The 25,152-nt window shown below is 42.0% G+C and overlaps 1 protein-coding gene across 1 annotated transcript in view; it reads right to left on the reverse strand.

The window, feature by feature from the left end:
- ATF7 (activating transcription factor 7) overlaps positions 1-25,152 on the reverse strand; it is a 140,357-nt gene that overhangs the window by 26,677 nt on the left and 88,528 nt on the right. The window contains exons 5-13 of the mRNA XM_081318504.1: positions 21,466-21,584; positions 16,220-16,354; positions 13,087-13,244; positions 12,225-12,324; positions 10,645-10,758; positions 9,227-9,379; positions 6,338-6,535; positions 2,773-2,881; positions 903-1,710 (exon numbers count right to left, since the gene is read on the reverse strand). Coding sequence (XP_081174630.1) covers positions 1,493-1,710; positions 2,773-2,881; positions 6,338-6,535; positions 9,227-9,379; positions 10,645-10,758; positions 12,225-12,324; positions 13,087-13,244; positions 16,220-16,354; positions 21,466-21,584 — 1,304 coding nt within the window. The 3' untranslated portion in view covers positions 903-1,492. The remainder of the gene's footprint in view (positions 1-902; positions 1,711-2,772; positions 2,882-6,337; positions 6,536-9,226; positions 9,380-10,644; positions 10,759-12,224; positions 12,325-13,086; positions 13,245-16,219; positions 16,355-21,465; positions 21,585-25,152) is intronic.

Here is a 25,152-nt window from a genome sequence, read left to right on the forward strand (position 1 = left end):
ACAGATGGGAAAAGGCAATAGGTGACATCATCTGAAGAAGAAATGGGATGGAAAACCTCTGACCAAAAAAAAAAAAAGTAAGAGGGGAGCCATTTGGAATGTTTGCCCCCATCCTTTTGTCTTTGAAATAGTCCATGATTTAAGGCCACCATTTTGAAAGGTTCACTGGGTTAAACATGTCAGCTTAACTTTTGAAATGAACATCTCTTGTAAGAGCATTGAATCTTTTGCATTTGCAAACAGAGATACATTTTCTTGTTCCCTTGCCATTGAGCTAACTCCTACTACATCGTCCCAAAACAATATAGGAGTTGTTTAGCTAAATCCTGCAGCTTAGCGTTGTGTACCTTTGAACCTGCTACTGTAATGCTTATGATTCTGCAACTACTCAGATTCCAAAGATATAAATCAGAGTTTCTCAACCTTAGCAACTTTAAGATGTCTGGACGTGAACTCCCAGAATTCCCCAGTCAGCCTAGAAGTCCAGACATCTTAAAGTTGCCAAGATTGAGAAACACTGGCATAAATCATTCTATATATATTTTTTCTAGACACAGTAAGAGATGCCCTTGTGAATGTTCTTCCTTCTCATTATTGAAAAATACCTTAGCATTTCCCACCTGGTAACTTAAAAACCAAAGAATTCCCATGGTGTTTTGATGGCTTCCTCTGGAACTACAAAACTTAAAATCTGTATTAGATTAACAACATGACCAAAAAATGTATCCCTGATCATACGCATGGTTCAAATTATGTGATCTACAATGTATACAATAAGCCTGCCATTTTTCTCTCCCAGAACAGCAAAATCACCCATCAATTGCAGCAGCTAAGAGTGAGGTTTCTTACTTTCTTCACAAAACAATTTGAACGGTTCAAACCGACAAAATTATGGAGCTTACCACCGTCAGAGCCACGAGCTGGAATCCTGTGTGAAAGGGTAGAATGGAAGATCAGGTACCATGTTGATGGACAGGCTACAAAAACAGCTGGGATGCTAAAGTTTTCCTACAAAAAATGGCCAGCACCAGCAAAAACATCACAGCTCCTCCCAAGAACTGCTTTCTCTTGCTATAGTAGCCAAGACAAAGAAAGCACCAAGAGTAACCAAACTAAGGGGAGGCTTAGTGTTAGCACAATGTACACCTGAACTTTAACCATTTAAGATCACACTGTAGAAGGCTATCCAAATGGTTGATTCTAGATAGGATGACAAATGGTCTCTAAAGTGTGGCAAAGTGACTGATTCCAAAGCCCTTTCCTTTGGAAAGACGATGGCCCTACGACAGATGTTTGAGGCCTGGATCTATGTGGGATATGCTTAGAAGCTCCATAGCTGCCCTTCACTCATTTTTTTTTAAGAAATCAAAAGAATAAAACAAATGAACAAAACAAAAACTGTATCCACCCCATTTTGAACAAGGGGCTTAGTTATGATCAGTCTCTCTGGCTGCAGTTCATTGGTTAGTTCTATGCCATGCAACTGGCGACATCATCTGCCAGCAGACTGGGACTGTGGCGCCATAATGACATGTGACTGTATGGGCATGTTCAGTTCTGTCCTTTGGTTGGCCATTTGAGTGAGGACTGAAGTGGCAACGGCTTCGGCTGCAGAGCGAACGTTCAGCCCATTGGGAGATGTAGTCACCGAACTGTGCTGGATGACAGGAGCTGGAGAACCAGTGGGCTCAGAACTCTCTTTGGGGCTTTCTGATTTTTCAAGAAAAGGGAAAAATAAAAGGTTATTAGTGATTGGGCTTGGCTTTACAGACATCTACAGCACATGCCTCGGCAACGATTCTGCCAGTTCTCTCCAGTTATATACATTTCTCAAATGAGTTGCTCTTTTTTGGCCACAATATTCTCTGTACAAAAATTCAGCTTTAATACAGATGTAACGACCATGAAAAATGTAACTCATTCTGACGCTAATCGAACGTATCTGTATAATCTTGGGTTGGATACACGGAACATAGATTTTCATTTTACATGGCATGTTATGTGAATCCAGCCACTGTATTTGGTAAACCCATAGTTCATTATTGTGTAGAGTCAGCCAATTCTGGTTTCTTTGAATAAAAAACCCCCAGCCACATAACTCAATAATAAAACTGCATAGGAGTGCATGTGCATCACTGAGAAGAATTAGATTGGCACTAACTAGATGCCAATTGAATTTCTTTCCCTACAGCTAAGGCTTATAATGTGAAGTTCCAGAATTGAAGAGGAAAAGAGAAAAAAAATGCAGTTTTACAGCACTGTTAAAAAAAATATCAGCCTTTGGGGAAAAATAGAACTTGTTCTATAGTTGCAAATGTAGTAGAATCTCTTTCAACTGGTTGTCCTTCAGATAATATGAACATCCATCATCCAAAGGAAGAACTGGCCATAATAACTGGAGCACTGAGAATTCTACCCCCAACAGTTTTGGAATAGCTTACATCAGAGTGGGGGATCCTTGTAATATTCACAATTCTTCAATTACAGAATGCTTTTATAAATCTTGAATGATTTCAAAATGCTACTTCATAAAGTGCTGAAATTCTACAATCTGTGTTTGACCCCAATAAAGGAGACTATTTATAACTCAGGGTTGAAACTGGCCTCTCTGATGTTCTCTGAGCTTGGTTGGTTTTTTTTTGCAGACATTTCATTACCCAAATTAGGTGACATCATCAGTGCTGCAAGAAAACAACCAAATTCAGAGAGCACCAAGGACCCTTGTATTTGACCCCATTTGCCCTGCCTGAATATTTGTAAGATTCTGCTTACCAAGATAACCTTGCGTTTTCTTCTGTAATGCAGTGACAGGGCAGTCCTTGTGAGCCAACAATAGTTGTTTGAGTTGCGCAACTTCATTCCTTAATAATGTAACTTCATTCTATGAAAAAGGGAAACATTTAGTCTCACTGCATTGGTTCAACATCCAATCTTGAATCTTGTTAAGTGTTCACTTGAAACAGAGACACAACACAAATATGAAGGAATTTACGGATCACGGGTTTCAGCCAGCACTGTTTATTCATTACTTAGCTTAGGGCAGGGGTAGGCAACCTTGGCTCTTTTATGTCTTGTGGACTTCAACTCCCAGAATTCCTGAGTCAGCATGGCTGGTTCAGGAATTCTGGGTATTGAAGTCCACAAGTCATAGAAGAGCTAAGGTTGCCTAACCTTGGCTTAGGGAATGCTTCATTTGTCATGCCCTTTTTTAGCATTAAAACTGCCATGATCAATCCTCAATCCTATGGCTTATTCCTATGCCTAAATGGTGTCTTTTGCTATTGGAATATCTTTCAAAAGGCCAATCTGGAAACTTGGTAGTGAATAAAGGAGATTCTAATCTAAGAAACCTTGAAATAAAATGTTTTAATTCTGAAAAATCTTTTGAGATAAGTTAGGCTACCGTAGTTTCCGGCGTATAAGACGACTTTTTAACCCATGAAAATCTTCTCAAAAGTCAGGGGTCGTCTTATACGCTGGGTGCTGAAACTTTAGGGACAGGACTGGCTGGAAAACCTGGAGCGGATCTGCCATTTAGTCTGCGCAGGGAAAGCGGGACCAATTGGAGTAGAAGCTGCAGTCTGTGATTTTTTTACAGGCTGGGGTTTGGGCGTCTTTCCTTCTAAAGTTGAAGAGCAGCTGCAGGCAGGTGGGGAATGCAAGAGCAACTTGAAAGGCAGGTGGGGAATGCCTAGCCAAAGCAGCTGCTTAGCTCTAAGGACACATTTGACTCAGGAACTGGGCGGGCTGGCTGGAAAACCTGGAGCGGATCTCCCATTTGGTCTTTTTTTTTAATCCCATTTATATCCCGCCCTTCTCCGAAGACTCAGGGCGGCTTACAATTTAAAGCACAAATCAATGTGCTTAGCAATAGCCTTCATTCTATGTATATGCCTGCTTATTAGAGCTTTCACCCCACCCACCCCACAAGCAGCATTATTACAAAGACAGCTTATTGCTCCCAACAATCTGAGTCCTCATTTTACCTACTTGGGAAGGATGGAAGGCTGACTCAACCTTGAGCCTGGTGGGATGAGAACCTGCACTAATTGCAGGCAGCTGGTATTACTTAAGGCTCTGCGCAGAGAAAGCTTTAGAGTGAATTAGGAAAAGTGCAAAAGTGAATTAGGAAAATAGGAAACGGTTGCTGGAATTGGGTATGTGTAGTTTAATGAAGAGAAGGGTGAGGGGTGACATGATAGCAGTGATCCAATATCTCAGGGGCTGCCACAAAGAAGAGGGAGCCAAGCTATTCTCCAAAGCACCTGAAAGCAGGACAAGAAGCAATGGATGGAAACTAGTCAAGGAGAGAAGCAACCTAGAACTAAGGAGAAACTTCCTGACAGTTAGAACAATTAACCAGTGGAACAACCTGCCTCCAGAAGTGGTGAATGCTCCAACACTGGAAGTTTTTAAGAAGAGACTGGACAGCCATTTGTCTGAAATGATATAGGGTTTCCTGCCTTAGCAGGGGGTTGGACTAGATGACCTCCAAGGTCCCTTCCAACTACTTCTTCTTCTTCTTCTTCTTCTTCTTCTTCTTCTTCTTCTTCTTCTTCTTCTTCTTCTTCTTCTTCTTCTTCTTCTTATTATTATTATTATTATTATTATTATTATTATTATTATTATTATTATTATTAATGTTTAATCCACTTGCATTGTCTTATGTTTACATGTTTGATGACAAACAGCCTTATGTTTATAAGTGACAGTTTTCCTACTAAGTACCTGCATGTCATAAGCATTTGAATTAAAATTACCATATTAAAATCAAATGTGATGTTTTTTAATTTTTATTTGGTGTGCGTTAGAAGACGGGTAGTCTTATACGGTGAGTATATCCTAAACCCTATAATTTAACAGGAAATGTAGGGGGTCGTCTTATACGCCCAGTCGTCTTATATGCCGGAAAATACGGTAAATGCAATGTACATGCACACAAACACACACACATACTCAGGCAGTAGTAGTTTCAACTCTTTTCCATCAATGAAATATAAAGTGAAAGCTATAGGACCGAGGGCAAAATACCTGGAAGGGTTTACAAAAAAAGGTGCTGAAAATTCACAAAGGCCAACAAACCCAGTGCGTCTTCCAAGTTCACCTTCATGGAAAACTATGGAATGCTGGAGCTATTTTTGGTTTCTAGCAGACAGAGGCTGCTCATAGAGAAGGCAGGTAGCAGCCTGTTTTAATACCGGAGTTGCCGTTGCTTATACTTGTAACTAAGTCACGGTAGGCTTGCTTAGTTGCATTCCTTGTGTAAGTCTCTCAGAGGTGGGAGCACCATATCAAGGGCACATATGGAAATAACTCAAGTGTATTAACGTTCTCATTATTACCACTGAAAGACAGATTACACTCAACTTCAGTTTCTCCCTCAAAGACAGAACTACCACTGTTGGCTTAGGTCCAAGAACCAGAAGGCTCAATTCCTTTTCTTCAAGAGGCGGGAAATTCCTATTAAGCTTCAGGAAAGTTAAGCAACATGGTAGTAAAAAGGTAACCCAAAAATTCATAGCAGTGCAAATAGCTTGGTTCAAAATCTAGCACCAGCAATATATCAAACCAGACCAAGACTCTACAGTAGGCAGGAGAGAAAGCTAAACTTCCACTGTTAAGAGACAGATGGAAAGTATGAAAAGGTTCCCTTTGTGCATCTAGACCGCACAAAATGTCTTTCTTACTTATAAGGATAACAGAAAGTTTCACATAGCAGGATATTTTGAAATGATAACAATATATTAATAATAGTGTATTAAATTTATAGGTGAGGGGAAGAAAGCAAAGAAGAAGAAAAGGAGTATCAATTATCTTTGTCAAAGGGTGCGTAAAAAAAATCTGCCGCAAGTTAGATCGGAATTGAGGGGTAAGATTTTCTGAAAAAGCCTACACTGACAAGTGAGTAACAAGAAATAAAAGCAACTGAGGCCCTACTATCTGTTCCACAAAATGTCCATTCCCACAAGGAGCTATAATTTAACTAAGGGAACTGTAATCCAAGAAAGTGTATGTCAGGAGAACGCATGCTTTCACAGAGACCTCAAATCTCTTTTTTCTCCCTGGCAAAGTAAGCTCCTCCAGATGGTACACAGCCAAGACCAAAAATACCTACTGCATGCCAGGATTTTCAAGGATAAGCGATGAAGGCCTCAAAATCACCTCCATACTCCATGGAGATTCCATAATTTCAGATTACATTGGCTAGGGGCAAATTTAGGAGCAACAGATCTCCCGTACGCACCCTGGAGGATGACGGTCTTGAAAATAAAGCAAGGGTAGACACGATATTAGGGGTACGTTGGTCACACTGTAGGCATATTGGCAGCCTGCTTACACTTAGTTGGATGTTCTGTGTAGTGAGCTCTTCCGCCTTCTTTTCCAAGGATGACACCCAGAGCTTGCGTTTCTGGCGGCAGCGGGAGGCAGCAGCGCGGTTCCGCTCCAAGAAGCGCTGCCTACGTTCATCTGGATCTTCATCTGCTGTGCGTCTCCGTCGGCCACCTGTGCTTGGGGTGGGTTGAGCTGGGGAAACCTGAGGACAAAGGACAGATAGATGGGCAGGCTATTCATACGGAAGATGGGCAGGTTTTTGTTTTTTTTAAAATGAGGAACCTGTGGCTTTCTGGTGTTATTAAACTACACCTCCCAGCATCTCTTGCCACTACTCAAGCTGGCTAGAACTGGTGAAAGTTGCAGTTCAGCCATTATCTGAAGAGGGCCACCTTGTATTAAGAACTTATCAGTCATAAAATAAAGCTTTTACTTTTGGAGGGAGGAGCTCTTTACAGCCTTTGCTGCCTGCCCACCATCTTGGCTCCTCCCCCTCACTTATCAGTCATACATACTTACCGGTCTTTATATTTTTTTTGCCTACAAAAGAGGCACGATTCCTATTTTCAGGGGATGCCTTACCCGCTTACCTTAGGACCGCTGCAGTCAGGCCTCCTATGCCCCGACACCTGTCGCATCGCTGCCTGAATTCTTTTGCGGCTGCTCGTGGCTGCTTGCAGCTGGATGCCACGTGGTGCTTTGTGGCTGGATGCCACGTGGTGCTTTGCTCATGGCAGGCCACGGGCCACACAAGCCTCCTGCCGCGAGAGGTGGCACTGATGCAGTGCACCATGTGGCATCTGGCTGCAAGCTGCCACAGAAGAAGTCGGGCAGTGGTGTGTCAGTTGTCAGAGTGTGGGAGGCCTGGCTAAGGCGGTCCTAAGGTAAGCGGGTGCAGGGAGTCTAGGGCAGCTCCACCCTCCCCATCCCAGCTTATTTTTACGTGTGCACCTCGCCCCAGAACTAGGGCTTATCTTGGGGGTAGGGTTTATATTAGGCACACATGTAAAAATCAAGCTAGGGCTTACTTTCGGGATAGGTCTTATTTTCGGGGAAACTCAGTATATGGACCACAGAACTTGTCCAAGCAATTTTTGGGACTGTTAGCGCTGCCTATGAGCACTGCTCTCAAATGCTACTTTATTGTTTAAAGTTTCCTTTTTATTCTTGATTGCTTTTATTATTATATTTTGCATGATATTTTTCTGTAAACCGTTCTGATATTTACAATCTTTTAATGAACAAACAATAAATAATACATTCCTCTGACTTGTCTGGTTCCCAATAGTCTTTTTGTAAAATGGATGTACAAGACAAAGGTATGTCTATTGCTGTGGATTTATCTGCAAGCAACCTGGAATAATCAATCATTATTTGATTGTGCACCCTTTTATCAATTTAATTTTAAAAACCCCTTCTCTTTTCCCCTGTGTCTATTCAAGCATCTATATAATTTTTGCAATGAGATGCTTGTGTGGTAGAGCCAACACTGTATTAGTCACTAAAACCCTTTTTACTTTTAAGTAGCCAAATGGAAATGCAGGTTCCCACCTTAGCTCAGCCTCCCCAAATGGGCTCTATAATTAGACAGACAGTTTCCACTTCTCTATCCTCGCTGTCAGTCAGGCAACATATGGGCAGTAAACTTCTGGAAGCTCTAACTGATGGAGCAGGTGGTAATTGTGATGGGAGGCTGGCATTTGGTAAGCTGGCAGGACCAAACGGGGTGCATTTAAACTCAAGTAATTAAGTCAGGAAGAGAGACAGGGGGAGAGAAGATTTGTCAACACTGCTTCCTCAGGGAATTCGAAACCGAGTGCCTAAACCTAGCACATCCTGCAACTAGAAAGCTGAAATTTGGCAACAAGGAAAAACAACATACTGAATTTTCAAGCTTATTTCCATTGCTTACTTCCATTTCTTAAGTAGTTTTTCAGAAACTGCAAAAAGGAGAGTTGCTCTCTAAGGAAATAGAGAAAGACTACAGAAAGACAAAGGATGTACAGGAACATAAGGGAAGAGAGAAATGCAAAACAAAGTATCGTTTATTTCCGGATAACTAAAAGACTGCTGGAAGCTGATGGCGATTTCCCTTCCCTTCTCCAGAAACGACCATTATTATTGCATAAGAGACTTCATTAGCCCGATATATACTCCTCACATAATCATCAGATCATTCTTGTTTTTATAATGGTTCAAAATCTTCAATTCGTATTTGATTTTTAAAACTATGAATAAACAGTGTGCATACCATAGCAAATGATACCATGCCACCCATCAGGCTCTCTTTAATACATAGTTAGCTCAAGCCCCTAGTTAGAAATTCCCCATTCCCCTTTTATTCACCACAAGGACCAGCACACATTACCGTTTTATATAAAACTCTGCCTCCAATAGTAGCTGTTGGATTTTAATTAAATATCACGTGGTCTAGCAAGTGGCTTTACAAATTTCCACGGCAGCTTTCCTAAATTTGGGCTCTTTCCTCTAGCCCACAGGTCTGCAACCCGCGGCTCCGGAGCAGCATGCGGCTCTTTCAGCTGTCTCCTGCGGCTCCCAGTCCTCTGCTATGTGCAGTCCAAAAAAAAAAAAGTGGGACTAAAAAGTTCAATCAATTCAATTATGCAGGGTAGGTGCATATCTTGCCTTGGCTCCACTCTTCAGTCAAACCCTGTTCTGTGCATGCACGCATGTATGTGCATGCGCACACATTTTTTGCGGCTCCAAGTTTTTCCTTTTGTGAGGGAACCGGTTCCGAGTGGCTCTTTCACTGTTTCAGGTTGCTGACCCCTGCTCTAGCCAATGACCTGCCAGCTGAGAAAGGATGAGATGTGTTGCAGTCCCACTTCTGTTTCCTGAATCCTTACTTAATCCAATTTGGCTCTTAACCAACCTGTGGCTGGGCTGGAGAAGGTGCATCAGGGTGCTGGATAAGTATCTGACCCTGTTCAGGATGGGAAGTCACCATGGTGCTTGCTGATCCCACCATCATGCTGCTGCCATTCAGTGAGGAAGCAATTCCTTGTGTCAAGCTGGCTTTTAGCCTCTGCACGGGATGAAGACAAAACAAATAATGAGAGGCCCGACTTTCTGCTTGTTGATGTTTTTAACACGTATCTGGGGTTTGCTAAAAAGAGGCAGACTTCTGAAGACAAGGGCCAGTAAACCTGACACGCTGTTAGCTAGAGGTTCACATTTATGTCCCTAGAATTAATGGATGTAAAAACTTCACATGTGACCGGGAAGTCTTTTCGCTAAGGGAAGCTCTCATTAATATGGAATGCTTAAACAGGAATTATTCCTTTCCAATACAATTAAGAAATAAGTCACCATAAAATGTTCAGACAGCTGGAATTTTTCTAGTAAAACATTGTTTTTTTTTAATTATTATTACATTTTACTTCATTTTCCTTCCAAGGAATGTGTGTGTTAGTCTCAAAATAACTTGGTCAAATGGAAGACCCTTAAAAGAGAGAGATTATAAAACTACCAAGAGGGTAATGCCTGTAAGTTAGAATAAAATATTCTGTTGCTGCAAAGGCAGCCTAGCCTGAAAAAGTACAGGAACTGTTTTTCTTATATTTATGCGATAGTTGCCCAGATGTAAGTTAATATCTACCATGCTGTATTTGAACATGTCTACACTTTTATGGCTATAGTCTTTGTAACCCCAAGCCAGAATTCAAGGAACTCTGATCGGTTTTGTACCCTGAAAAGGATTTTACAGTGGTTTTGGCTGAGTACCTCCCCTTCTACTGCCATATATTAGCCTCTGTGGATGGGAATTTTGGGGTTCACAATTCCAACATGTCTGGAAAGCTCCAGGTTGGGGAAGGCTGCCATACACCAAGTTGCTTTTGAACCCGAGAGGGAATTTCAAAAGCAGATTTATTGTATTTGGCAAGGGAACACTATTCAAAAAAAAACAACAAAAAAAAAAACACAACTCCCCCCCCCCCCAACGCTGTGAACTTTAGCAATTTTGGATCTAGTTCTTCCAGTCTGTAAATTGTACAACTGGTGATGGTAAAGGAGACTAAGACGTATTTCTGAAAAATGATAGAACAACCTAAAACAGTTTTTACAAGATGAGGTTTCTTTAAAGCACTGTTTCTCAATCTTGGGCCCTTTTAAGTTATAATGACTTCACCTCCCAGAAGAATACCCCAGCCAGCCAGCCATGCTTTCAAGACTAGAACGATAGAAAAATGTTTCTGAAATCTGCAACGCATCTTGGTGCGTGCCTCTCTCTCGTTCGATTCTTTAAAAAGGAGCAATCTTGTGAACAATGCAGTAGAATCAGGAGCTCACCATTTTAGCTTCAGAGTGTCCTGGAAGGCCCGACGGTGAAATTGAGCTGCTGCTGATAACCGGGGGACCAGGAATACCAGGAATGTTTGGCACCATAGGCATTGGCCTTGCCAGCTATATATATTGGAGGAGGAGGAGGAAGAAGAAGTACCTCAGGTTTTTTGTTTTGTTTTTTTACTCATAACACAATGAAAAGGGGGGGGGGGGAAAGCCTCATAAAAACCTCACCATTGGTGTTTGCATGAAACCCACAAATTTTCAGCCGCTTATCCAGGTTGAACAGAAGAGAAAGAAACAGGAGGCCGGAGGAGAATTGCTGGCCAGTTCACTTTCTCTGAGCCATACCATATTGCTACAAAGGCCAAATCCTCTCTCTTTTTTTTATGATTGTCTCAAATATTCTCATTTGATTTTAGGTGTCCATGTGCAAATTTTCAACGGTCACCTAAAAACTGTAGCAGAATGCTAGCTCTCAAACAATTCTTATCTTGAAATTGGGGGTTGCTGGCAACCTGCGGATCATAAGGAAGATTCTGACTCCAGATAACTAGGCCTACTGAATATTGTTTTAAAAGAAAGACATCTGGAGATCAATCGTGCTAAAATGATTAAACCCTTAGTTTTGAACTAGAAGGGGGAGCACTTCATTGAGCAACACTCAAGACTATTGTCATCTTTCAGGTAACACATTTTTCAAGTTGTTGAAGGGATAAAAATAAGTGCTGAAGCCCGAAATTTTTAGAGGGAGGGCATGCTCAGAATTACATTTTTATCATAAGGAGCAAAACTTCTGACCAATTTGTTATCCTCTGTGAGGTTCTTTGAAATTTTTTCCCATTTTATCGTATTGTTCACTTTCAGAACAATTGGGGAAGAAGATACCATGTAGCTAAGTAGAATTCACCAAGTGTTACTGATACATCCTGGAGAAAAGGCAGTCATTTGCAAACTTCCCCACCAGGAACATAGAGAGATGTCTTCTACTGTCCTAACAAATTAGCCTTTCCAATTTATTGGAGTTGACCTGTTTCCATTGTGGCAGAAACTTTCCAAACACTTAAAAGTCAATGAAAATTTACCGCACAAAGAGGCAGACACTTGATTTGCATGCAACGTCAGAAATAATACAAGATGCACCAGAAGGTACTCATGTTTGTCAAATCCATATGCAGAAATAAAAGCTAAATAACCATTTCATGCCCCGAAGAGGCCAGGGAGGGAGTTTTTCCTGGCTTGGAAAAGCTGACATGTTCTCTGCAAGCTTGAATGGTTTCAAGCACAAAGCTGGCTAATCAGAGAGCCTGCCATTCCCAGCCCCAGAACCAACAGGGCCAGCCATCTGTTCATACAAGGATTCAGCCTGGGCCGTCCTGACCAATGACTTGGTTGGCAGGCGCTGCTACCCTCACAGGCAGTGGCTCTCATCACCCCTACGTCCTCTTCTCCAACATAGGCTTATCTCACGCAGAGAGGTAGAGGGAGATGTCAATTTTGCAAATTAAAGTGCCCCATATGCTCTGCAAAGGGGAAAAGCTGTCCCTTCCTTTATCAAAATCAGCCATGCTGGAAGCTTTCATTACCGATATGACAGAAGGCATCTGAACGGGTGGGCCGGGAAGGACAGGCATAGTCTGTCCATTCACAAGGTGCATGACAAGTGGAAGAGAACTGGTAGGCGACCTGGAAAAGATTTCAAGCAAAAGAAACTGCGTCAAGCAAACTTCAGTCCAATTTGCAAGGAAGTGAACTCTCTCTCTCTCTCTCTCTCTCTCTCTCCCTCTCCCTCTCCCTCTCTCTCTCTCTCTCTCTAACAAATCCTGGTTGCACATGATTCTCTTTTGATTCATGGAACCCATCCCTTCTCCAAATTCTCCACTGGTGCTCTAACCAATGGACAGAAAGCAAACTAATTTCTTAATCTAACTTTTTAATTGCTAACTAAATTGACAGAGTAAAACATGGATTGCAAAGCCACAGTTGCCTCTAAACTAATACGCTACTTCTCACTGAGCATCCTGGCTGTTAAGCGAAGTCGTGCTAAGTGATATAACTTCATGATTTTATGATCTAATTTCAATTTTTTTTTCCTTTACGTAAGGAGCTGTAAAGGTTGTAAATATGGTCGCCAAGTGACTTTTTCATCACCGTCATGAATGTGGCAGTTACTAAGCAAAGACTACGATAACTAAAGCCAGCTTTGTCTCCCAATCCATCTCAAAACTGAACTGGGGTGGCAGTAATAATTAAAACATTTAACTATGATGAAACCAGTTGTCAAAAATCCTAGGGTATGTTTTCTTCCCCCATGGCTGTTCTTGGGCAATTATATATTCCACTGCCATACTCTGTAAGATTTGATATCAGGACACTTGCAGAAGAAAATTCTACCTGATCAACTGCTCAGGGCTAATCTGGTTAGGATGCTTTCTCTTCCCTACTTACCCGAGCTGTCTGTTGGAAGGTGGAGCTTGGGTGATGACTGAGGTTGGAGAAGGGAGCGTTGGATGTAGGGGGTCATATCCCAAGTGCAGTGGCAGAGATCCAGGACGTACAATAGTTGGTGTAGGCGTAGAAATGATAATAGGCTTTGAAACATTCTCCTAAGAGAAATGCAGACAGTCAGTGACAAATCCCATCACCACCATCCTTGTAGAATGCTATTAATTTTTGTTTTATTATCTTACTGATTAGCTTAAAGTAAGGCATTTGATAAAGTAGAACACAACCTACTCCTGGGTAAGCTAGAAAAAGGTGGAATAGACAACATCACCAGCAGATGGATCTGTAGCTGGCTGGCAAACCGTACTCAACGAGTAGTCCTCAATGGCACTACATCCTCATGGAGAGCAGCGGGGTACCACAAGGTTCCATCTTAGGTCCAATATCTTCATCAATGACTTAGATGAGGGAATTGAAGGGGAACTCATCAAATTTGCAGATGACACCAAACTGGCAGGCGTAATCAACACCCCAGAAGACAAACTCAGGACCCAAAAAGATCTCGACAAACCTGAACAATGGGCCCTATCCAACAAAATGAGTTTCAGTGTGGAGAAAAGCAAAGTTTTATATTTAGGCAGGAAAAGTCAAAGGCACAAGCACAGATTAGGCGAGAGCTGGCTTAAAAACAACAACTGTGAGAGGGACCTTGGAGTCCTAGTGGACGATCACTTGACTATGAGCCAGCAGTGTGCAGCAGTAGCCAAAAAAGCTAATACAATCCTCAGTTGTATAACAGAGGCATAGAATCAAGATCACACAAAGTATCAGTACCGCTTTATAAAATCCTAGTAAGACCACATCTGGAATACTTCAGCCAATTTTGGTCTCCATATCACAAAAAAGATGTTGAGAGTTTGGAAAAAAATTCAGAGAAGAGTAACTAAGATGATCAAAGGCCTGGAGACTGAAACATACAAAGAACGGCTGCAGGACTTGGGTTTGGCTAGTCCAGGGGTCAGCAACCTGAAACAGTGAAAGAGCCACTCGGAACCGGTTCCCTCACAAAAGGAAAAACTGGGAGCCACAAAAATTGTGTGCGCATGCGCGTACATGCACACATGCGCAGAACAGGGTTTGACTGAAGAGTGGAGCCAAGGCGAGATATGCACCTACCCTGCATATTTGAATTGATTGGTTGAACTTTTTTAGTCCCACTTTTTTTTTGGGGGGGGGGACTACACATAGCAGAAGACTGGGAGCCGCAGGAGATGGCTGAAAGAGCCGCATGCGGCTCCGGAGCCACGGGTTGCAGACCTGTGGGCTAGTCTAAAGAAAAGAAGAAGTAGGGGAGACATGATAGCAGTATTCCAGAATTTGAGGGGCTGCCACAAAGAAGAGGGAGTCATGTTATTCACCAAAGCACCAGAGGGCAGGACGAGAAACAATGGTTGGAAACTGATCAAAGAGAGAAGCAACCTGGAATTAAGGAGAAACTTCCTGACATTGAGGACAATTAACCAGTGGAACAGTTTACCTTCAGAAATCCTGGGCGCTCCATCACTGGAGATTTTTAAAAAGAGGCTAGACAGTCACTTGTCTGAGATGGTATAGGTTCTCCTGCTTGAGCAGGGGGCTAGACTAGAAGACTTCAAAGGTCCCTTCCAGCTCTATTCTATTCTAGCTAATTACATTATATATCATATTACTGATTATTATTGATGAAAACATAGAAACAGGGCATAAAAAAATACAAAAACACCCCTTTTTTCTTAATGCAGAACACATAATACCCTGCTAACTCCTAATATCTGATAAGGCTGAAGCCTATAAATATTGCATTAATGTAGTTTCAAAAATCCCAATTTTATCAAAAGACAAAAGTTCCAGATCTTCTCAAGACAGGAATCTACCACAGCACTTGGTTTAAGAAATGAGTCAAACGGATTTATTTATTTATTTGTAGCCTTTAGTAGTTTTGCACCAAAATCATGTTAACCCTATCAGGTACCTCACAAAGTAGTGCAACGGTATGGAAAACATGGATTAATGTGATCTGCAGGCATATTGGTAGATGATAATGGGCATTTGGAACTCTGAGTGAAATATAAGAACTATTTGCAGTGCAAAAAGATGTTCATTAAAATTCAAATCCAATCCCAATGCTTTTCCTCTAGTAGCAAGAACTTCAGGAGCAGTGATAAGCCATGTTTCCTTAAATTCATTTCATTCTTCTGAACTCTTTCCTGCTTTATGATTTGGCTGAGATCCATCACTAGGAACATGGAGTTGCCAGCAGACATGAAGCCAAGAACGGACTGCATAGAGAAAGACACTGGGGTGGTGATAATTTAAATTATTTCAGCAGTTTTCATGCATCTGTCCCTGGCATGGAACTGCCAGTTCTTACACCCGGCATGTCCAAAGAATCAGAAAATGGGTAGCAAGTCCAGCAGTAAACCCATATTTATAGGATTAAACTGACTAATACTTCTGAATCTCTTGTCTCTATGTTACTACTATCAGATGTAATAAGAAAGATAGTTCTGCTTTTGTTTTTATGCAAAGGGCATCTTTTCCGGAATGAGCAAAAGCCATTAAAAGCAGATTATTAAAATAATACAGGTAATCCTCGACTTACAACAGTTAAGTGTATTGCCCTGTTCACCGCCCTGAGTCCTCCGGGAGAAGGGCGGTATACAAATAAAATAAATAAATAAATAAATAAATAAATAAATAAATAAATAAATAAATAAATAAGTGACCGTTCAAAGTTACAATGGCATTGAAAAAAGCGACTTATGACCATTTTTCACACTTATGACCGTTGCAGCATCCCCGGGGTCATGAGATTTACATTCTGATGCTTGGCCACTGGTTCATATTTATGACGGTGGCAGTGTCCCGAGGTCATGTGATCCCTTTTTGCCACCTGGCAAGCAGAGCCAATGGGGAAGCCAGATTCACTTAAGAACGGTTGTAACTAATTTAACAAATGAAGCGGTCCAACTGAAGTGGCAAGAAAAGTCGTAAAATGGGGCAACACTCACTTCACAAATGTCTAACTTAGCAACATAAATTTTGGGCTCAGCTGTGGTTGTAATTTGAGGATTATCTGTACTTCCTGAAAGCTCACCTTCTCCTTAGGCTGTGGTGAGTGTGGACTCCCTATGGGACTGTCTGGAGGAGAAGAATCAACTTCGACAGGCTCTTCCTCTTTGATTTTGATGTCTGGGGTAGAGGGAAGAGACATATCTAGAGGTCCAGAACACTGTGGAAACACAAAACACAGGTTTTAGCATAGCGCCCAAAGCTCCTGCAATGTGTTTGCAGGTTTTGGCACGCCCGCCGTCCACAAGCACAGTTAGAAAAGTCTAGAAACATGACTGCCCACACTTGTGGCACTTTTTATCCTGGTTTTCTGGTCCTAATATGGCTGTTTAGCCCAGAAAAGCTAATATACTAAAGACCGCAGGATCCAATCTCTCTATCCAGAATGCATGCACTGGGCTGTTCTACATGTTACATTTACTACATACATGCTCTTTCGGTGGCCCCTTAGCTGAAACAATGCAGTGCAGGTTATGCAAACAACATTTCCCCCCCAACAAGGACATCTGCTATTCTTCTCCGCAATGTCAGCTTAGCTGTCTGTCTAAATTGCTCAGACCCTAAAACCCTATTAAACCAGAAAGGCAGTATTTTGGAGATCGTGTACGTAACACTATACAGGCAACCCTTTTTTTCTTGTAAAACTTTTGCTAATATAAAAATAAAGCTGGAAGGCCTGCAGGTCACAAAAAAACACTCATTCACAGAAGTGCTGGAATCCTCCACATAAGTCACTTTTGAATTACTGCTTGATTTATCAAAAGCCAACGAGAGAGCCATATAAGTTATTACAAACCTATGACCAGGCCATTGTAATAAAACCTAACCATATGTCTGAGCCTGGCAGCGTGCCACCACACCTATTTCCATTTCAGCAGCTCAGCGTGGCCTTTTCCAATTTTGTGAACAACAGCCTGTATGATCATAGATCACTGGGCCAGTACCGTAGTACAGCAGGAAGAAGTGGCAGTATCAGAGGTATGGTTCGTGCACAGCAGAGCAGAGCGAGAAAATAGGACATTAAATTGTCTTGAAGCAATCAAAAGCGGCCTAGTACCTCCTCAAGGCCTTTGATGGAGTTTGCCAAGGTGATAAAAGAAGGTATAATGAGCTGCCAGGAGGGAAAAGGCCGGTCAGCATGAACAAGCTACTCTTCGATGTATTCAAGGCAAAAAATTGCTTTTAGTGGCTACCAATAGGGGCAATCAGGGTAACAATTAATTAGATCATCTTTCTTTCCTTCTTTGCTTAGCAATCTGCTAATTGCCTCCTCCTTGGTCTTCTGCTGGCTATTTCTTGTGCATAATCTTCAGTTAAATGTTTCTTTAGTACCCCTCTTCTATGCATACTGTAATACAAACTGCCAGGCGCAAGAAATCAGAAACTAGGGTTGTTCAAATCAGTACAAGTTTATTCCATGCTATCACTAAACAAGAATCTGAACTACTAGCAGTCAAGGCAAACCGGCGGTAGACGGAAGATTCAGCAGAATTCAAGGAGGGCTGGATTTGGATCTCTTGTGGGCGCAAAGGGACCCCAAATGATGACACCCTTGACCCCTCCCTTGGGCTCAGCCTGGTCACCTCATACATAAAACTGTCAGATTACATGCTGAATGTCAGACTTCACCATCTCCTGGTTGTTTCTCCTTTAGCCTCTTATTTGTTTAACACAGGCCTGGTATGTTCCTGTTCAACCCTCTCCAACCGGGGTCCTCAACCTTGGTGTTGTGATTCAGGGTCAGCCTGTGGGTTCGGCATTTGGGTCGGACGACTCAGAGGGGGAGGAGGGAGGTGTTGGAGAGGTTGCTGAGGGGGTTGGAGAGCTTGCTGATGAGAGCCCTCAGCCAGGCCCCTCCCACTTGGTCACGACGCAGACCCAGCTGTGTGAGCCTGACAGCCTGGATGAAGATGACCCACAGCTGGCCCTGTTCAAGGACGCCCGACGCAGGAGGCAGTCAATCAGGAGTAAACAGAGGAAGGCAATGGGGCACCTCGGAAGGAGGCAGAGAGAAGCCACGCCCTGAACTGTATAAAAGGGGAATGCGTGGGAGGGCTAGTTCGCTGAAGGCAACCGTTTGAATAGTTCCTGTTTCATGGTTCGTGTTTGCTCTCTTTGCTCTGTTTATGTTTTTATGTTTTTATGTTAATAAATTTGGCAGGCTTAGTTCCAGCCTCTTGCCTTCTTGTAAAAGGGGTTGTCCCTGCCTTATTCTGCAGGGCCGGTAGCAGGCTGGTACAACACTTGGCAACTTTAAGACTTGTGGACTTTGACTCCCAGAATCCCTCCAGCCATCAACCCTTTTCATACGGCATAAAGACTCAAAACAAGGATTGGACCTGCAGGGTTTAAAAAAGAGGTCTCAGCACCGAGGAGTGAATGAATGTGGAACTTCTCCATGTGACTCGTCTTGACCCGGGAGATGAGTCACCCGTCCGTCTGGAAATACCCCAATCTTTTTCAGCTACAAAGATCATCAACATTTCTTAGCTGGAGCTACCCAGAAGAAACAACACCCTCCTCCTCCCCCATCAATTTTTATACATTCGCAAAGTAAAACTACCACTAGCAACTGGACTCGATTTAGCCAAGTGTTTAAAGCATCCCATGAATGTGGCGGGCAAAATCTGCCAAGTTTTCTAAATAGGAAACCAGCTGGAATTAACAATCCAGGCAGCTCTATTCTTGGAGGAGTAATTCCTTCAGGCTGCCTGAAACTAGCCAGGCTTGGAACTGCTGCAGGCTCTTGCAGAGGTTAGAAATATTAAGGCTGAGTCATATATTTAACTAGGAGGAAGGGGAGACACACTCCACCAAATTAAGAGTCGCAGTGGTAGTTATTTTAAAAAGTCCAGCAATAGGACTATGGGTGGTCTAAACACAATAAAGTGTTTGGCTATAAAATTTCAAATTAAAAGCTAAAATTAAGATTCCAGGCTGCCACACAATTTTTAAAAGACAAGGAACCCAGACAGGCATAAAGGAATTGCTCAGTGGGAACAGCAATGCAGCAATTGAGCAGGCAAAATAAGGATTTCATTAAGAGACCCGTGGTTGTTTATTTCTATTAAAAAGTATAATATGAGACATAAAAAAAGATCAAGGGTTGCTTAGTTTCTTGTTCTGGCTGGCCTAATCCTATTTTAAATTTTTATTTAATAAATAATTCAATTTGAATGCTCCCTGCTTTAACGTTTATTAGAGAAAGAGGGAGGGGAAGTGCAAACTCATGCAAGCAGCGTTTGGATACCTTTCCTAAGAGCAGAATAAGATACAGATGATTTCATAAAGAAATATATGAAAAGTAAAATATAAGTATACGTGTTCTAGCCAAGCATTCCCTTCCAATGCTTTGGGAAAAATTGTCATATTAAAACAGGGGTGTCAAACTCGCAACATCATGTGATGTGTCACGACATATCACGACTTTTTTTCCATTGCCAGCAATGGGGTGGGTGCGGTTTTGGCATGACCCATCTGGCCCGTGGGCCGGCAGTTTGACACCCCTCTATTAAAATATGAATTCATGAAATCTATTTTTCAACTTTTCTTTCATTACTGTTCTAACAGGGTGTTCTGTGAAATCTGACTTTAACTATAGCTGGGATACAAAGCTTGAAGCAGCACTGACGCAATGCAATTTCCCCCCTCTCTTTTAGATTTCATCTTAAATCAAACAAAGGCCTAAGATGGAGTGTTATAGCAGGCGGCAACATCCAGCAGATCTTGGCCAATCTTCAGAAAGCTATAGATTAGGACCTCATTGGTGTTAATCTGGAGGCCACCAGAAAATTCTAGAGCTCTAGAGTAGATTGGGAACTTGGAACAATATCCCAGAAAATGACCATGGCATACTGTTATCCAAAAAACAATGCACATGTATCTAGCTAGTGATTTCAATAAATGACTACCTAACTACAATAAATGGTATATCTATCTAGTAACTCTAGTAAACTCAAGTGAGCTTTTCACATATAGCTAATTCTCAGGTTACAACAATTGGGAAAGCCATGTGGTTGTAAAGAATAATTATCACATGACTATATCACTTAGCCAGGACAAGCCCAGCAGTCCTGGTTGCTGTCAAGGGTTGTAACCCCATTATAACCCCAGCATGTCGGTCACTAAGGGGAGATGATGACCGTGAGGATTGTTAAGCAAAGATCTCATGTGACTGTAACTTACAACTTTCCCTGCTGGCTTCCTCATTGACTTTGCTACTGAGACACAAATGTTGTTCATGTGATTGTGGGATGCTGCAATTGTCATAAGTAATCCAATCGCCAAGTGCCCAAATTGTGATCACATGACTCTGGGGCACTGTGACAGCCAGAACGTTGAATATTGATCGTAAATACCATTCATTCAACTTTAGAAGGTTGTTGAATGAATGGTCAGTAAGCAACGACTACTGTACATTGTTAAAAAGTTAATAATACTAATTATACATATTATTGTTAGCCAAAATAACTTGATCAAGTTCTCCCCTGAGAGAGAGACTGAAAATTCTGACCTCATGAAAAACTCTGACAGGATTGTGTTGCCCAGCGATTCACGTCTGAGTTTCTGGTATTTTGGAAAAGTTTTGAGCAAATAAGAGAACACCAGTGCCATTGTATGAAGCCATATGTGGAAAGAAATTAATTTTAGCTCTTCTTCATTGTTAACTGTATACAATCTTTTCTTTTGTTAAGCTTTTCCTCAAAGCCCGTCTTGGGTTATTTAATTTATTTCTTGATTTGTCAACTCAAATGTATACAGCTGCCCATTTCACAAATGTGACTGGGCAGGGTATGCTAACAGCAAAACAATGAAAACACATGTTAAAATAACCCTACGAATAAAGAACACTGGGCAACTAGAAAAGGGGGTGGGGGGAAGAAGTGCAGCCCTCCGGGATCTGGTTTGTAGCTTTGGATCATTTTCCTTAATAAAGAAACAAGTATAATGTTTTCAACTCATTTGTTTAATTGGGTTCTCTTTTTTTCTATTTTTAGGACATGTGTGGAAAACAGATGTTTTAAGTCATATATATGCAGAAACATCAAAAATTCAAAAGAATTCACATACTTTTAAGCATAATCTTACATGCATGACAAAACTCACTAACTTTGCCTTGTTCGTTGCACCCCACCCTCTCCCTGGTTAAGTGTGGTCCTGCTAAACAAAATTTAGATTCTCCCTGAGTTGGCAGTATTTCTTGATACAGATGAGGACCCTCATGTTGCTCAACATTTTAATTTAGCAAGAACAAAGAACTTTGCCTCTTGCCTTTTTCTCATCATCTTCTGAGGCTTTCTTGAATTCATGTTCAAATGAGCTTGCCAACTCATTGAAGAGACCAACTTCCTCACAATTCTTCAGAAAACGTGTTGGGGTTGGGGTTTGATCTGTATGGCAAAGAAGAGAAAAAGACAGTAAGAAATATGCGATTGAAGTTCATGATTCATCCCACAGCATGTGCAGCCAGGATATTAATTTACAGCACAGCTATAAATTAAAAATGCAGTTATCATGCTAGAAAGAGTGGATTCCATTATTCAGATACTTATGTCTGTGTGTGTTTGTGTGTGTGTGTGTGTGTTCTTCTTCTTCTTCTTTCTTCTTCTTCTTTCTTCTTCTCCTTCTTCATCATCACCATCACCATCACCCTGTCCTGTGCAGAGCACATTGGGCAGAAAGTGTTTCATCTATGTATTAATATAAAACATAATTCTAGGTGTTTTGCAATGATATGTGATACTGAATCTGTAACAGAGATAGGAAAACATATGTATAAACGAACTGCAGTTTTGGAGGACTCTTAATGCAGTAGGAATTAGGAGGGGCTGGTCAAGACCTGAAGGGAGAAATGAATGAGGGCATTTTAAAGGGTAAGAGCAGGGCAGCCTAGCAATAGGGAATACAGATTGGCTATAAATGGAATAAAAATAAAAATAAAATAAATAATATCATAACAGAAGGGGGAGTCGGAGCGAGCATATGAAAGCCCAAGACATTGTACTGCTCTGGATGGTGCTGGGATATGACCTTTCGCTTCAGAGGGTCTCAGGAAGATGCCTCAGTGTACATGTATAGACGTTTCTAAAAATATCAAGAAGAATGAGGAAAGAATAAAGGATCTCTATCTTACTAGAATCCTATCCAAACAGTGAGACATCCAAAGAACATCCCCTTTATGAAGAGCTTCGATCCCTTACCCTATTAAGGGAAAGGGGGCGGGGGGGGGGACAGAGAGAGAATATGCAGGCCTATCTCTGTGGGGAACTTCTGCTCTTATCCCTCTCAGGATCTCCTCCTCCCCCCACTCGCTCTTCCTTTCCAGCTGTATCATATTGATGGCCTAGAAAAGGAGAGAGAGAGAGACCCAGTTCTCTTTCCCAATTCACAAAACCTAGATTTTGGCTAGATGCAGAAAAGCCACCGATCACTGCAGATGGGGACTGTAGCCAAGAAATTAAAAGACGCTTGCTCCTGGGGAGGAAAGCCATGGCAAATCTAGACAGCACACTAAAAAGCAGAGACATCACCCTGTCAACAAAAGTGCGTATAGTCAAGGCTATGGTCTTCCCAGTTGCAATGTATGGCAGTGAAAGTTGGACCATAAGAAAGGCTGAGCGCCAAAGAATTGAGGCCTTTGAACTATGGTGCTGGAGAAGACTCCTGCGAGTCCCTTGGACTGCAAGGCGATCAAACCGGTCAGTCCTAGAGGAGATCAACCCTGACTGCTCTTTAGAAGGCCAGATCCTGAAGCTAAAACTCAAATACTTTGGCCACCTAATGAGAAGGAAGGACTCACTGGAGAAGAGCCTAATGCTGGGAAAGATCGAGGGCAATAGAAGAAAGGGACGACAGAGAATGAGGTGGCTGGATGGAGTCACTGAAGCAGTAGGCGTGAGCTTAAATGGACTCCAGAAGATGGTAGAGGACAGGAAGGCCTGGAGGAATGTTGTCCATAGGGTCGCAATGGGTCGGACACGACTTCGCAGCTAACAACAACAACAACAAGAAAAGCCACCGAAGGGGCAATATTTTAAAAAGCATACTGGTTAACGCTAACATCAGCTTTTTTCTTTTCATTTCTGCTTCTGCATGCCTGTTTTAGATTTACTTACAGCATTTACATTTACGGTGGTCCCTCAGTCGTCGACTGCCGAGGTGAAAATGTTGTCCGGCACTCGCTATTTGTTTAGTGTTCTACATGCTGCGATAGGAAGAGGGAGATGGCTATGGAGAATGTACAGGAAGTCGGCTACACTGGGTTAAGCTGCTGCAAAAGGAGGGGGACAGCCACAGAGAGCGGACAGGAAGTTGGCCATTTTGGGAAGGTCATTGACATAAGAAAAGAGACAGAAGATGAAACAACGGGGGGTCGCCTGCTAAGTCATGGGGTTTGTTTGGGACTTGTCCTTTTTTAGTATTCATCATACCAATTAGCGACACGTACCGAGGTGTCACTGTACACGATGCACTGAAATAAAATTTTAAACATGTTTGGTGTCAAATGGGATAGGTTTTATGATTTGAATTCTGCATGTTCAAATGTGTCTTCTTCTTTTGCTTCTATCCATTATACAGAAGAAAAGAGAACTGCGCATAAAGCGCCAAAGCCATTAATGCTTGGCCTCTGAATTTTTGGCTCAGCATTTTGAATTTTTGCAATCTATTTTTCACTTTTTAAATCAAACTGGACAAGCTGCATCCATCCAGCCACAGAAGAATGGGATCTAGCCTGACTGGGATTTTGGCCCACTGCACCCACCTCTTGTTGGACATTTTATTAGGTTGGCTGATACGAGCAAGCCCAAGACCTCAGGAGAATCTTTTATTTGTACTTTATACGTAATTTAGTGAGGGAGACAGAAAGGTGATTTGCTTTGTCATTGCTAGGGGGAGGCATTTATGAACTGATACATCCAGGATGTTTGCAAAGACAAGGCAGAAGCTTTGAGTGATTCATCCGCTTAATCAAAAGCTGCTGCAAGAGGAACAAATGACAGGCAATTCTGCGAAATAGTCACTGTGTGTGTATCACAACACACAACCTGGTAGACATCAGCATTAAAGAACTATGTATGTATAGACTTTTTAAATTGACTATTGGGTATTTACTGGGCACAAGGGGACACTCTTCTTGCCCAGCAATCCCTTCACACGTCGGGGAAAAAATAAGCCCCCAAAGCATGGTTTGTATGCCGTGGTGGCACAGTAGTTCGAATGCAGTACTGCAGGCTACTTCTGCTGACTGCCGACTGCCAGCAGTTTGGCAGTTCGATCCTCACCGGCTCAAGGTTGAACTCAGCCTTTCCATCCCTCCGAGGTCAGGAAAATGAGGATCCAGATTGTTGGGGGAGGGCGGGTGCAATAGGCTGACTCTGTAAACAGCTTAGAGAGGGCTGCAAAGCACTATGAAGCGGTATATAAGTCTAAGTGCTATTGCTATTATTGTTGTTATAATTTACTAAAAAGTTGATCATACTAAGTATGGTTAGCAATCCCCACAAAACTGTACCGTTAGTCCTCGACTTACAACCATTCATTTAATGACCATATGAAGTCATGAAGGCCCTGAAAAAAGTGACTTACAACTGGTCCTTGCATTCATGATGGCGGCAATGTTCCCTAGGTCACATGATCAAAATGTTGGCACTTGGCATGTATTCATAACATTTGCAGCCTCCTGGGATCACATGATTGTTATTTGCGATCTTTCCGGGAAGTTTCCAACAAGCAAAGTTCATGGGGGAATCTGGGTTTGCTTAATGACCATGTGATTTGCTTAACGACTATGGCAAAAGGCCATAAAAACTGGGCATGATTCTCTTAATGACTGCATTGTTAGGGATGAAAGTTCTAATTATGGTTATAAGTTGAGGACTACCTGTAGGTCTTCTTACATAATGCTGCAAAATGATTATAGTAAAGTAAAATAAAAAAAGGATCAGGGAGATTATGGCA

This window comes from Vipera berus, assembly GCF_964194415.1.
Source record: "Vipera berus genome assembly, chromosome: 2".
NCBI classification, from domain to species: domain Eukaryota; kingdom Metazoa; phylum Chordata; class Lepidosauria; order Squamata; family Viperidae; genus Vipera; species Vipera berus.